This window comes from Triticum aestivum, chromosome 1B, assembly GCF_018294505.1.
Source record: "Triticum aestivum cultivar Chinese Spring chromosome 1B, IWGSC CS RefSeq v2.1, whole genome shotgun sequence".
Taxonomy (NCBI): Eukaryota; Viridiplantae; Streptophyta; class Magnoliopsida; order Poales; family Poaceae; genus Triticum; species Triticum aestivum.
The window spans coordinates 595,062,180-595,074,786 of NC_057795.1; the positions used below are offsets into that span (position 1 = coordinate 595,062,180).

Below are 12,607 nucleotides of genomic sequence, written 5' to 3' on the forward strand. Positions count from 1 at the left end.
TTGCCGGACATGAGGGTTCTTTGACTTGATCCTGATCTTTTCTGAATCCTAAACCTTGTCGTGTTGATTTATTTATATAAAGTTGGGAAACTGCCTTTCTCTAAAAAAAATCGACTCCCATGGCAACACACGGACACATACCTAGTAGAGAAGAGAAAAGTAAAGAAGAGAGGCCACTGGCTGTAGTCGACCAGTTCATGGCTTCGTGCGCTCTCACACGACAGAAAGTCACCGTGGACCGGTTCGAAGGCAGTGTCAACTCTCCAGCCCATGTCTTGCCTCAAAGAGCGTAAAAATCTCTGCAAACCCATGTCAACCCACATTATTTTTTCTTCTGAACAGATCGAGTCGTGGCCTCCTCGGTAGAGCGACTCGCCGATTCCTGGTGTGTCCCCGGACGTTAACTGAAAAAGGGTTTTAGTAAGCAAGGCGGTCTGTGTGTGTGTGTGACGACTTGGTTAATCAAGTCGGTGTTGATGTGACAGTCGGACATATCTGACTTTCTTGCTTAGTATCTAGATTAAGCCTGCACAAGTTGTCTAATTTTTTTAATAGAAGGTATTGAGTTGAAGCTGCCCATATCAAACATATGTTATGATCGACGCTCCATTAGCTGCTTCTTGCGTGTGCACTAGCGCAATTAACGCCACGAGCAATGGCGGCCACGCCGTGGCTGCTGCTTCTTTGCCTCAGCCTCGGCGCCGGAGGCGTACTGCAAGCTCGTGCCCAGCCTGACAGTAAAGGTATAATACATGCATTCTCAAAGTTTCATGTTGCCTCAAAACTCAAAAGATCACAAGGCAATGGATAATTCATACACCACAGCATATCATTGTGCCATCGGGTCATCTTTAACTACGTGGTGATCGATTCATCTCATGGTGTGCACTGCACTGCAGGATTCATAAGCATAGACTGCGGTCTGCAGGGGGAGACGGGCTACACGGATAACACCACCAAACTCTCCATCGCCCCGGACAACGGCGGCTTCACGGACGACGCCGGAACCTGCCACAACATCTCGGCCGAGTATGTAACTCCGTTGATGGGCAAGAGCTGGTACAACTTGCGCAGCTTCGCAGCTGGCACGCGGAACTGCTACACGCTCCGGTCCATCGTACCCGGGCTCAAGTACCTCGTCCGGGCCAGGTTCATGTACGGCAACTACGATGGCCTCCATCGGCTGCCCATGTTTGACCTTCACATCGGCGTCAACTTTTGGCGCACTGTGAACATCTCCAGCCCATTCGCGGCGAAGTTCGTGGAGGTCATTGTCGTGGTGCCGGATGACTACGTGCAGGTCTGCCTGATCAACACCGGTGCCGGGACGCCCTTCATCTCCGGGCTGGACCTCAGGCCGCTCAAAAAGACAATGTACCCACAGGTGACCGCGGCGCAAGGGCTCGTGCTGTTGACCAGGTTCAACTTTGGCGGCGACGAAAACACCGGTATCAGGTGTGCTAAAGATCATAATTTTTTTTGTGTGACAGTATATCAAAGATCACAAGCTTACCCCTGTTTTTAACATGACAATAACCTTAATTGGTTCATTACTAACCACAAATATCGATCAGGTATCCTGATGATCCACACGATAGAATGTGGTTCCCTTGGGTTAACTCTTCATCGTGGACCGAGATATCAACGACGAGGAGGGTCAAGTACGAAGCCGACAGCCCCTTCGAGGCGCCGATGGCCGTGATGCAGACGGCCATTAGGCCGCGGAACGCCTCACACAACATAGAATTCGACTGGGAGCCCCAGCCCCAACCCAACGACCCATCCCCAGGGTACATCATCATCATGCACTTCTCGGAGTTGCAGCTCCTCCCAAGCAACGCTGTGCGCGAATTCTACATCAACCTCAATGGCAAGTTGTTGAACCGAGATGTCATGAGGCCACCATACCTGTACGGACAGGCCAGCTACAATACCTTCGCCATCCGGAAGAGCTACTACATCGTCTCCCTCAACGCCACCACCAACTCGACGCTGCCGCCAATTATCAATGCTCTCGAGTTGTTCTCAGTCATACCCACCACCAACCTCAGCACAAACTCCCAGGACGGTATGTTGTGTGCTGTACACAAAGTTCCTTTGTAGCTCGTCCTACATGGAACCTCTTATCTTCAGCCCTTCAACATTGCTTTGAGATCCGTACTTTTCAACTAACTTGCAACAAGCAGATTTCTCTTTTTTGTTTCTCTCAAATGAAAGAACATATGGACTTCAAACTTTCCAGATCAAACAAACTTTACAACTTCAATGTGTGAAAAAACTTTCAGATTTTTTGGACCAACATAAATATACAAAATGTGAATTTTTTTGATTAAAAAAATAAATTTTAGCATTTTAAATGCATGAAAAAATCTGAAAGTTTTTTCCCACGTAGTAATTAGAATGTTTTGTTGTCCTGCAAAGTGTGAAGTTTATACGTTGTTTCGTTTGAGAGAAACAAAAATGACAAATGTGCCTGCACGGATCTTGATGCCAAAATGGATGGCTAAGATAAGGGGTACCGTGTAGCTCCAGCTACACAAAACCACACTCTGTGCTGTATGTACATTATAGACACATAAAATACGTAGTTGGACAAGCACACACTTTAGTAGCTTTGAGTTTTTCTAAACTGCAGTCACATTTCTAAACCTTGAGATCAGCATTCAACGAGCCCCATCTCAATTCTCAAGTTTGTCAAACTACAAGCTACTAACTAAAACTGCGCAAACATCTTACTAAAGCTGAGTGCCACTTAATGCATAAAGTAGTATCTAATTTCCAAAAGTCCATTGAAAAATTGAGTGCTACTGACTGCAGTGTCTGCCATCATGGCGATCAAGGCGAAGTATCAGGTGCGTAAAAACTGGATGGGCGACCCGTGCGGTCCAGGGACTGTCATGGTGTGGGACAGCTTGACATGCAGCTACGCCATTGCAAGGCCCCCAGGGATCATAAGAGTGTGAGTAATTCATATCTGCACGGATCTTATTCAGTGAAAAACTTGGAAATGTCAAATGGCCAAGAGGGTGACATTCTTACTATGGAGTGAAACTAATCCACTGGATGTTTGCTCTATGCAGAGACCTGTCCTCCAGAGGTCTGAATGGTGATATATCATCATCTTTTGCCAACCTCAAAGCCCTCCAATACTTGTATGTGTTGAATTATGAATATATTTTAACATCCGTTGAAGTTTTATGCAAAAACAATGATAAAAACATGTTTCATATCTTGCAGGAATCTATCAAACAATAACTTGGTAGGCTCAATTCCAAATGTTCTTTCGCAATTAACTTCACTGACAGTTTTGTAAGTCAGGCAATTTTTGTAGTATAAACATTCCCATGAATTACTTCGAGTCATGTGAATAGTTCTAGTATATTTTTTTCTACAGAGATTTGTCACGCAACCAGCTGAATGGATCAATCCCCTCTGGACTCCTCGTAAGGGTCCAAGATGGCTCACTCGATCTAAGGTATTTGTTTTCCATTTCAATTCCCATCCTATGTATCATGATAGTTCATAAATTAAATGAATCATCTTCGTTTCATTTTCTGTTAGATATGGCAACAATCCAGACCTTTGCACCAATGGGAATTCATGTCAGCTGCCAACTAAAGAGAAGAGCAAGTTAGCAATTTACATTGCCATCCCTGCAGTTCTGATAGTGGTCATGGTGGTGGCAGTACTCTTTTGCTTTATAAGACGAAAATGCCAAGGTGAGGCATCGACAAGAGCACAACAACTGTCTGGCCCTTTTCCTAGTCAATGAGCACTACTAATTCTGGTTGTGCTATTTGTCACCTATGAAGGATCAATAAACAACTCTGTGAGGCCACGCAATGAGATGATGACCAGCTACGCGTCGGGAGATGATTTGTATGCGGACGGTTCGCTGCGACTTGAGAGCCGCCAATTCACTTACGAGGAGCTCAAGATGATAACAAAAAACTTTGAGCGAGTACTCGGACGGGGAGGGTTTGGGTACGTCTATGACGGTTTTCTGGAGGACGGCACTCAGGTCGCGGTGAAGCTGCGATCTCATTCCTCTGATCAAGGTGACAAGGAGTTTCTCGCAGAGGTAAACAAATTGTTTGACTGCAATTCATGGTTCATAACTACATTGTGAATATTGTGTGAAGGAGTTTCGGAGTGAAATTTGATAAGTTATGAACATTTTTCCAGGCTCGCATTTTGACACGGATTCATCACAAAAATCTTGTCACCATGATTGGTTACTGCAAGGATGGGGAGTATTTGGCACTTGTCTATGAGTACATGTCAGAAGGAACCTTGCATGACCATATTGAAGGTATGTAATTGTATAGCGGTATAACTTCATTTTCAAGTGTCTTTTAAGCATTTCAAATTGACAAAAGGTCAAACTATTTGTAGGAAGCAAACTTCAAGGACGATGTTTGTCCTGGAGACAAAGACTCCGAATCGCACTTGAATCTGCGCAAGGTACACCCTTCAGTGTAGAGTATGTTGTTATTGAATGTTTTATGTTTCTAGAAACATGAGCACTGGCTGGTACGGGAATTTGCAGGGCTAGAGTATCTGCATAAGGGGTGCAACCCGCCTCTGGTTCACAGGGATGTGAAGACCACCAACATCCTCTTAAATGCAAAGATGGAGGCTAGGATTGCTGATTTTGGCTTGTCCAAGGCCTTCGAAGGCGACAATAACCATGTGTCAACTACCACACTTGTTGGCACACCCGGGTATGTCGATCCTGAGTACCAGGCGACGATGCAGGCAACGGCCAAGAGTGATGTCTACAGCTTTGGTGTCGTTCTTTTGGAGGTAGTTACAGGGAAGCCAGCCATACTACGGGAAGTTGTGTCCATCAGCATCATCCAGTGGGCATGGCAACGAATGGCGCAAGGCAACATTGAAAGTGTGGTTGATGCAAGTATGTGTGGAATTTATGATGTCAACAGCGTTTGGAAGGTGGTGGAAATTGCCCTAAAGTGCACTGAGTATGCATCGACACATCGACCCACCATGACCAATGTGGTGGTGCAGCTGCAAGAGTGCATCGAGCTTGAGGAGGGCAGCACCGTTGAGGACACAAATGACGGCACGTACACTAGCGGTGGCAGTGACAACCCGAACTTGAGTTATGATCCTTACTTCGATGATCGGTCTATTGATATGGACAAGAACAACATTGCATTTCAACCGGAACATAATGTTAAGAAGGTGCTTGCAATGTCCACAGGTCCGGTTGCACGTTGATGATTCCTATGTTTGGTCGACAATATGGTACAAATATATTGATGAGATATTTATACATGTTGCTTGAGTGCAAATGTAAACATGTCAAGTTTAAATGTAGTGTCTCTCAAAAAAAAGTTACATATCTAGTGTGAAGTTTAAAATTTGAAAGTAAGACATGCATCGATATTATGCTTCGAAGTGGGCCACCCCTATTGGTTGTTAGTAATTCAGAATTATCTTTAGTTGCCTACTAATTCTATTTACATAGATGCCTTTTTTATATATAGTAAGTATCGGTATGATTGGCACCCTTGTGCTTGGAAATTCAATCCATACACACCCAAGGACATCAACATGCATGTGTGAGGTGTTCGACTGCACAGTTACCCAAAAATTTTGGGCCCCAAATCCTACTCCTGTAATATATATGTGCAATAGATCTTGTAGGAATTGCAGAGCCGCCATGGAGAAATTCATCCATGGTACATCAATTGTGGCCACCAAAAAAGTTTGGAATAACCTTTACAAGGAGTATCCCTAACTAGTGATTTTGAATTATTATTTTTGATAAATGGCACTTTTATTAACTTGAAATATGGCATCAAGCGGACACATAGCATAATGATTGACACCTGGCCTCTACACACAGCCAACATAGACAGTCTGACACAGTATAGAAAGGACATAGTGGCTACAATAAAGTCATATGAGGCTGAAACTATGCCAATATCGAGGATGGTGAAGGACCAATCCAAAAAGTACGCCTGCACCTATGTTTACCACCGGTTTCAACCGCATACACACCACTGTAAACAACGGTTGATACTCCATACACTAAAGCATAGACCACGTACGAAGCCAATACATATAATGGTATATAATAAACATGGGAGAAGAAGTTTTGCCATAAAAAATAACCAAAACTATCATAGTAAGGCAGATTTTTCCATCTTATAAGTGTACAATACTTTTTTGCTATTTCATCGAGCCAGTGACTTATATATTGGCAACACTTGTGGGTTGATACAAATTGGACACTATTGGATTTTGGAAGACTAACCTTATAGAAATCGCAAACTGGCATTGAAAGGAGAGCTGTTCGATTGTCTCATCGAGTGTGCAAAAACTACACTTCGTACTTCCTTGCCAGTTGTGGCAAGCGTGGTTGTCCTTTGTCAGAACAACATCTCTATGATGATACCGCATGAAAATCTTAACTTCTAGTGGTACTAGCTAATTGTCAGTACATTGTAACGACGTCATACATATTATAGTGGTTCAACATCAATTGTACTCCCTCCATTCCTTTTTAGTCCGCATATAAGGTTTGGTCAAAGTCAAATTTTGTAGAGTTTGACTAATTTTATATTAAAAAATATAAACATTCACAATATGAAATCAACATTATCAGATGCACCATGAAACGTATTTTCATACTATATAGTTTTAGTATTGTAGATGTTCATATTTTTTTATATAAATTTGGTCAAACTTTGTGTAGTTTGACTTTGACCGAATCTTATATGCGGAGTAAAAAGAAACGGAGGGAGTATCTAACATATACCTTGCACCCATCATATTCCAGATTTTGATAAGATTTAATTTGATTTGAGTAGGGGTAAGGAAACACAACATTTTTTTTGATTTAGTTGAGATTCTGGTAAGATTTAATTTGATTTGGGTATGGGTGAGGGAACACAAGAAAAGTTTGGTTAAGTTGAGGTTTTGCAAGATTTGATTTACCCATGGGTAGAGGAACGCATGGAAAGTTTTGATTTATCTGAGGTTTCGATTTGATTTGATTGAGTTAATGTAGGACGTGGGAGGGGTGATGTACATGAGAGAAAAACAAATGGGGGATGGGCAGAGGTGGAGGCAACTGTACAACGACCAACTCACCTTTAGTAGTAGAGATCATTGATTTCCATATTTGATTATTATAGTCCACTTGAATATTTGAGTGCAAAATGCATGGTACATAGAATGGACTGTGAAGGATGCACTTGTAGTTAGATTCTAGTGAAATACTTCATGTCCTTTTGTCAAGTGAATCTCATCCAACCGGCATAGAAGATGTTGCCATGACAGTAGATGGAGGCCAACCAAGTCCTGCTTAAATGGTACATTTGCTAGGGAGGAGTTGAGAACATGCGCATGAGCATCTTCATCGCGTAGAATGCAGTATAAGGCCGAATGACCCTGAATACTCTTCTCGAAGAGTGGCATTTTCCAGGCACTTGTCCTCCCATAAGAGGATCTCATAGCCGTCCTTTATTGCAAAATACCCAAAGCAAAAAATAGGTGCGCCCTCTTTTACCAAAAGGGGCACTTTTTTGGAGCGGGCGCACATTACTAGTCGACGTGTGGATGAAGCATGGGCAGCTCCGCCATGTAAAAATTCATCTGTGTTGCTACCAAATGAGTTTTGGGTAACCATTGCAAAAGGTACCCGTAACTTGTGACTTCTAATTTAGGAGCAACCAATTAACGGATTCCCTCCTAACTCATGAGCGATGCGTGGAAGGCGCGGAAAAGCAGGAAATGTTTCCCCTCTACTTTTCTCTAGTTATCTTTTCTCCTTCTGTTTTTTCCTTTTCCTTTTCATTTTTCTCATGTAGTCCAATTTCTGCTGCCCGCGCGAAGGTGTGTTGCGTGTCGTGCAAAATACGCAGCGCACTAGTGAAGGCGTGTTGTGCGACACATCACACGCATGAAGGTGTGATACACAATGTGTTCAAGAAGGTGAGTTGTGTGTCACATGCAAGATGTGATGTGTGTGTCCCATGATGGTTTGCTGCATGATGAAGCAAACGTACATTGCGACAGGAAGCACAAGTATGTTTCCACGGGAGGCATAAGATTTTCATATCTTGGGAGTACGAGTTACGTCTAAACAAAGTTCAAATCCATCAACATATGACCTTATCTTGAAGATCTCAACGTGAGTAATGCAATTGTGAAAACTTAATTTTGTCACTTGGTTCAAGAGATTATCAGATTTAGGAACTTGTTTTCATTAAAAAAAATGTGTGCAACCTCCTGATCTAGTGGATAAATCCACCAAAACTCTCATGTGGCGACATGTGCTCCACTTGTTGTCATCGGAGGAGTTTAGGGCTAACCTTTGAAAGAGATACCTTCTCCAAAGGATATCCGCCTATTGTCCGTGTGCGGATACGACATTTCCCCAGACATTTTTCATTTGTCCAAAAAATAGTGCTACCCAAGGGATACCACATATTGGTCCTTTGCATGCTACCTGATAGTCTTTGGGTAGTTGATCTCCTCTCATTGCATCCTCTCACCACCCGCACATCTCGTGTTCCTCGCGCACCAGCACCCTACCGGCCTCTGCCCTTCCTCAGGTGACAGGGTAGCCTCCTCATATCGGATCCATGGCTAGTGGGGCTGTTGTGTCCCTCCTTGACCCGACGGCACCGCCTAGCTTGGGGTGTGACAACGTGCCTTCCCAGCTAGGTGGCTCTGTTTGGGAGCCCCGAGAGGTGGCTGCAACGCCCCTTACCCTCACCATCAGTGGCTTGTTGGTCCCGGGGCGTTGGGAGTTGTGGCTAGGTGGGCTGCGGTGTCCCTGATACTTGGTCCCCTCCAGAATCGCCTCTCGTGTGTTAGGGTGTTGTCATGGGGATGTGAACCTCTCCAATGTGTCTAGGATAGGGTTGTTGAGGTGTAAGGGATGGGAAAGGAGGTGCTGATCAAGTCATATGTTTGCGAGGCGAGGGTGCGGGGTATGGATGTCAAGAGTGGTGCCCCTGGAAGGTGATGTTGTATGGTTGGCTCTACGAGCAGCAAAGTTGTTGTGGTGGTTGCTCTTGTCTTGGCTATGTGGTTAACAAGAGGAGGGCAGCGGATGATCTTGGCTCCTTAGTCTTAATCTGGGGAGAGGGGGGATTGTGTTGGCTGCAGTGTTGCTCCCCTCGGGTTGGATCCTTGACCCTCATACCTAAGGTGACACATGTCAGGTTTCGAGCGAAAGCTTCACGCGGCGCTAGTGACGGTGATGCTTGTGGATGTTGCCTCCCTCTTGGGGGTGTCTTTGTGGGGGCCCCTCTATGTGTTAGGGCTTCGGGTGAAAGGCCTAGTACATATTTTTGGACTCAATGGCAAAAGTTTGTTGTGTTGTCAGCCTCTTGGGGCATCGTCGCGGAGGTCAGGAACCTTTCAAACTCGGCCTTTCGGCATATTCAGACATGCTCTGACCCTAGCTAGAAGCTTCTTCGACTCTAGTGTGGGATGGCGCTTTTGGTCTCCTATCTTTTCCATTTGTCCCCGTTGTCACCACTCTGAATCCTAGCTATCTATTAGCATCATTGGCACTCCGCGTCTCCTGTAACAAGAGAGTAGGCGGCACTCTCCTGCAATAGATTGATCTGTGAGGTGTAAAGGAGCCTGGCGGTTTGCAAAGGAGGCATGGTTTCGTTCCTCATCGGTGGTTTTGGTGGCCTATTGTTAGGTGTGGTTACTCCTATTTTCTCACTCGCTGCTGAGTTGCTGGCATTCTCGTTACTCTTTCAATTGTCGTTTTCACTCTCCACCTTGTATCAGATTGACCATTTGGGCTTTATTTACAAAGTGCGGCAAAAGCCTTATTTGAGAGGGATGGTGGCTACATATAATTTAAACATTTTCCCATTAATCGTATATGAATAGATGTTTACAGGTGTATGCACAATTTTTTTTATGTATAAAGGTTTCTGAAAGTAAATGAAATTTTCGAATACATAATATTTGGTGGGAGTTTTTTTAAATACACGACGTGATGACATCGATTTAAATACACCATGACTGCTTTTTCATATATGAGATGAACACGTTTTAAATACATGACAAACATTTTTGAAAATATGATGATTGCTTTTAATATATTTAGGGAACATTTCTAAATAAGCAATATACATTTATAAATAGGCAACGCACAGTTTCTAACTACAAAATGATTTCTTTTAATAAGCAATTTTAAAAAAAATAAACAACGAACATTTTTATAATACGCAATCAGTAGGTTAGGAAATATGTTGAATATTTTAAAAATATATGGTAAATCTTTTTCAATACGCGGTAAACATTTCTATTTTTTGTTTTGAGAAAAAACATGTATATTTATGAGCATGTACACATTTAAATTTATGGCTATAAATATTTTTTCAAAAATAAATGCTCAGCTATTTAAAATAAAATCTGTAAAATGCAATATTTCCCCCCTTTTCTGAAAATATACAAGTTCGTACCTTTAAACCGGTTTTATCAGAATATTTTCCTTTTTAATCTGTTAATTTGGAAAGGACTTCAATATATGGGGAGCGTTCCTTGGGAGCGGCGAATGTTTGTATTGCCATGCAATTTCAACTATGGTTGCTATAGTAACTTTACAAGACTTGCCATGATCGAAAGTGAATATTTCCATGTAATGCAAAAAAAACCAGTGATTTTTAAAAAACCTTTATCATCCATATAATTTGGATCCAATGGTTGTGGGGGCGTTTGTAACGGCATATTTATCCCTAAGGAGTTTTGGTGATTGATGACAATGCTTTTGCGGACTAATTGTGTGTGTTGAGTTTTCAGAAATTCATCCTTTGGCACGAGACGATTCCCTCCCCTCGGAGCGTTATTCAAGACGGTGCAGCTCTTTCATTTCTATGTTGGTGGACTAGTTTCGTAGGAGTCACCGTACTATCAAGAGGGGGTCCGTTTTGGTAAGGCCAGGGTGGAATCAACACATACACATCTTTGTCACACCCTCTGAGCCATTCCGCTTCAATGGTGTGCTCCTTCCCCTTCTTTGGAGCTTCGCTTGGTCCCAGTGATAGTACCGCGGGCCACAACGGTAGTACCACTCAAGTGCATCAAGCGGCAGTACCGCTCCTCAGCGGTAGTACCGCTTGGGGCCCTCAGCCGTAGTACCGCTGCGGCTCCGTGCTCCTACCGCCTCGACTCGAGACTTCGTTTTTTGTGTCGAGTTTTGCGGTACTAGTTTCGGCTGTAGAGGCGGTAGTAGCGCTCCTAAGTGGTAGTACCGCCCCTACCACCATAGTAGTACCGCTCTGGGTCCAGGTTCTCCCTTCGCTCTTCGCTCCCCTCTTGCGCGGTAGTACCGCTGGTCTCAGCGGTAGTACCGCCCTCCCCAGCAGTAGTACCACTCTCTGCGGGGCAGCTTTGGGGGGTAACGGTTGGTTTGTTCCTCCTACTATATAAGGGGGTCTTCTTCCCCAAAGTTGACCTACCTCTTCCTCCAAAAAGCTCCATTGTTGCTCCAAGCTCCATTTTCGCCCGATCTCTCTCCCTAGCCAATCAAACTTATTGATTTGCTCGGGAGTGGTTGAGAAGGCCCAGATCTACACTTCCACCAAGAGAAATTTGATTCCCCCCACTAATCCCTAGCGGATCTTGTTACTCTTGTGTGTTTGAGCACCCTAGACGGTTGAGGTCACTGCGGAGCCATAGTCCATTGTGGTGAAGCTTCGTGGTGTCGTTGGGAGCCTCCAATTAAGTTGTGGAGATTGCCCCAACCTTGTTTGTAAAGGTTCGGTCGCCGCCTTCAAGGGTACCAATAGTGGAATCACGACATCTCGCACTGTGTGAGGGCATGAGGAGATTACGGTGGCCCTAGTGGCTTCTTGGGGAGCATTGTGCCTCCACACCGCTCTAACGGAGATGTACTTCCCCTCAAAAGCAAGGAACTTCGGTAACACATCCTCGTCTCCACCGGCTCCACTCTTGGTTACCTGGTGCCTTTACTTGTGCAAGCTTATTTGTGTTGTATCCCTTGCTTGCTTATGTGCTAGTTGTTGTTGCATCATATAGGTTGCTCACCTAGTTGCATATCTAGACAACCTACTTTGATGCAAAGTTTAATTTGGTAAAGGAAAGTATAAAAAGTGTTAGTTGCCTATTCACCCCCTCTAGTCAACTATATATATCCTTTCAATTGGTATCAGAGCCTCGTCTCTTTATTAAGGACTTTGTCGTCCGAAGAGTATGGTTGACACCACAGACGGTGTGGAGGAGCACTCCGGTGTGAATCCTACCTCGTCTACGGCCGATGGGGGAAACGCGGTCTCTCGTGAGGAATTCAATGTGGGTTTGGACACATTGAAAACCTCCATGACGACCGAGGTTGAAAGCATGTTTACTAAATTCATAGAAGGACTTAAACTATCTACCTCGCCGATGAAAGTGGGTGATCCCACCAACAAGGTGACGAATGCTAACTCCGACAAGGGGGAAGCTAATAGTGAAAAGGGTCCTTCTACTAGTGGTAGAAATGGCACCGGCATCTATGCCCATGTGGAACCTCCAACTTACGGAGGACCGATTCCCTCTACTCATTTAAATCATGTCGGTCCTCCTCCTAAGATTGTGAAAA

At 44.1% G+C, this 12,607-nt stretch overlaps 2 protein-coding genes across 2 annotated transcripts; both read left to right on the top strand.

Annotated features, from left to right (window-relative positions):
• The first annotated feature begins 655 nt into the window (after nucleotides 1–655).
• Nucleotides 656–4,320, top strand: LOC123096545 (putative leucine-rich repeat receptor-like protein kinase At2g19210). Its single transcript, XM_044518308.1, has 10 exons — nucleotides 656–743; nucleotides 900–1,455; nucleotides 1,575–2,068; nucleotides 2,818–2,959; nucleotides 3,081–3,152; nucleotides 3,238–3,309; nucleotides 3,395–3,475; nucleotides 3,562–3,747; nucleotides 3,859–4,081; nucleotides 4,186–4,320. Exons 1-10 carry the CDS (start codon nucleotides 656–658, stop codon nucleotides 4,318–4,320), a joined length of 2,049 nt encoding a protein of 682 aa, XP_044374243.1.
• A 176-nt stretch (nucleotides 4,321–4,496) lies between these two features.
• On the top strand, nucleotides 4,497–5,241 carry LOC123080223 (LRR receptor-like serine/threonine-protein kinase IOS1). Its single transcript, XM_044503126.1, has one exon. It carries the CDS (start codon nucleotides 4,633–4,635, stop codon nucleotides 5,239–5,241), a length of 609 nt encoding a protein of 202 aa, XP_044359061.1. The 5' UTR covers nucleotides 4,497–4,632.
• The last annotated feature ends 7,366 nt before the right edge of the window (nucleotides 5,242–12,607 follow it).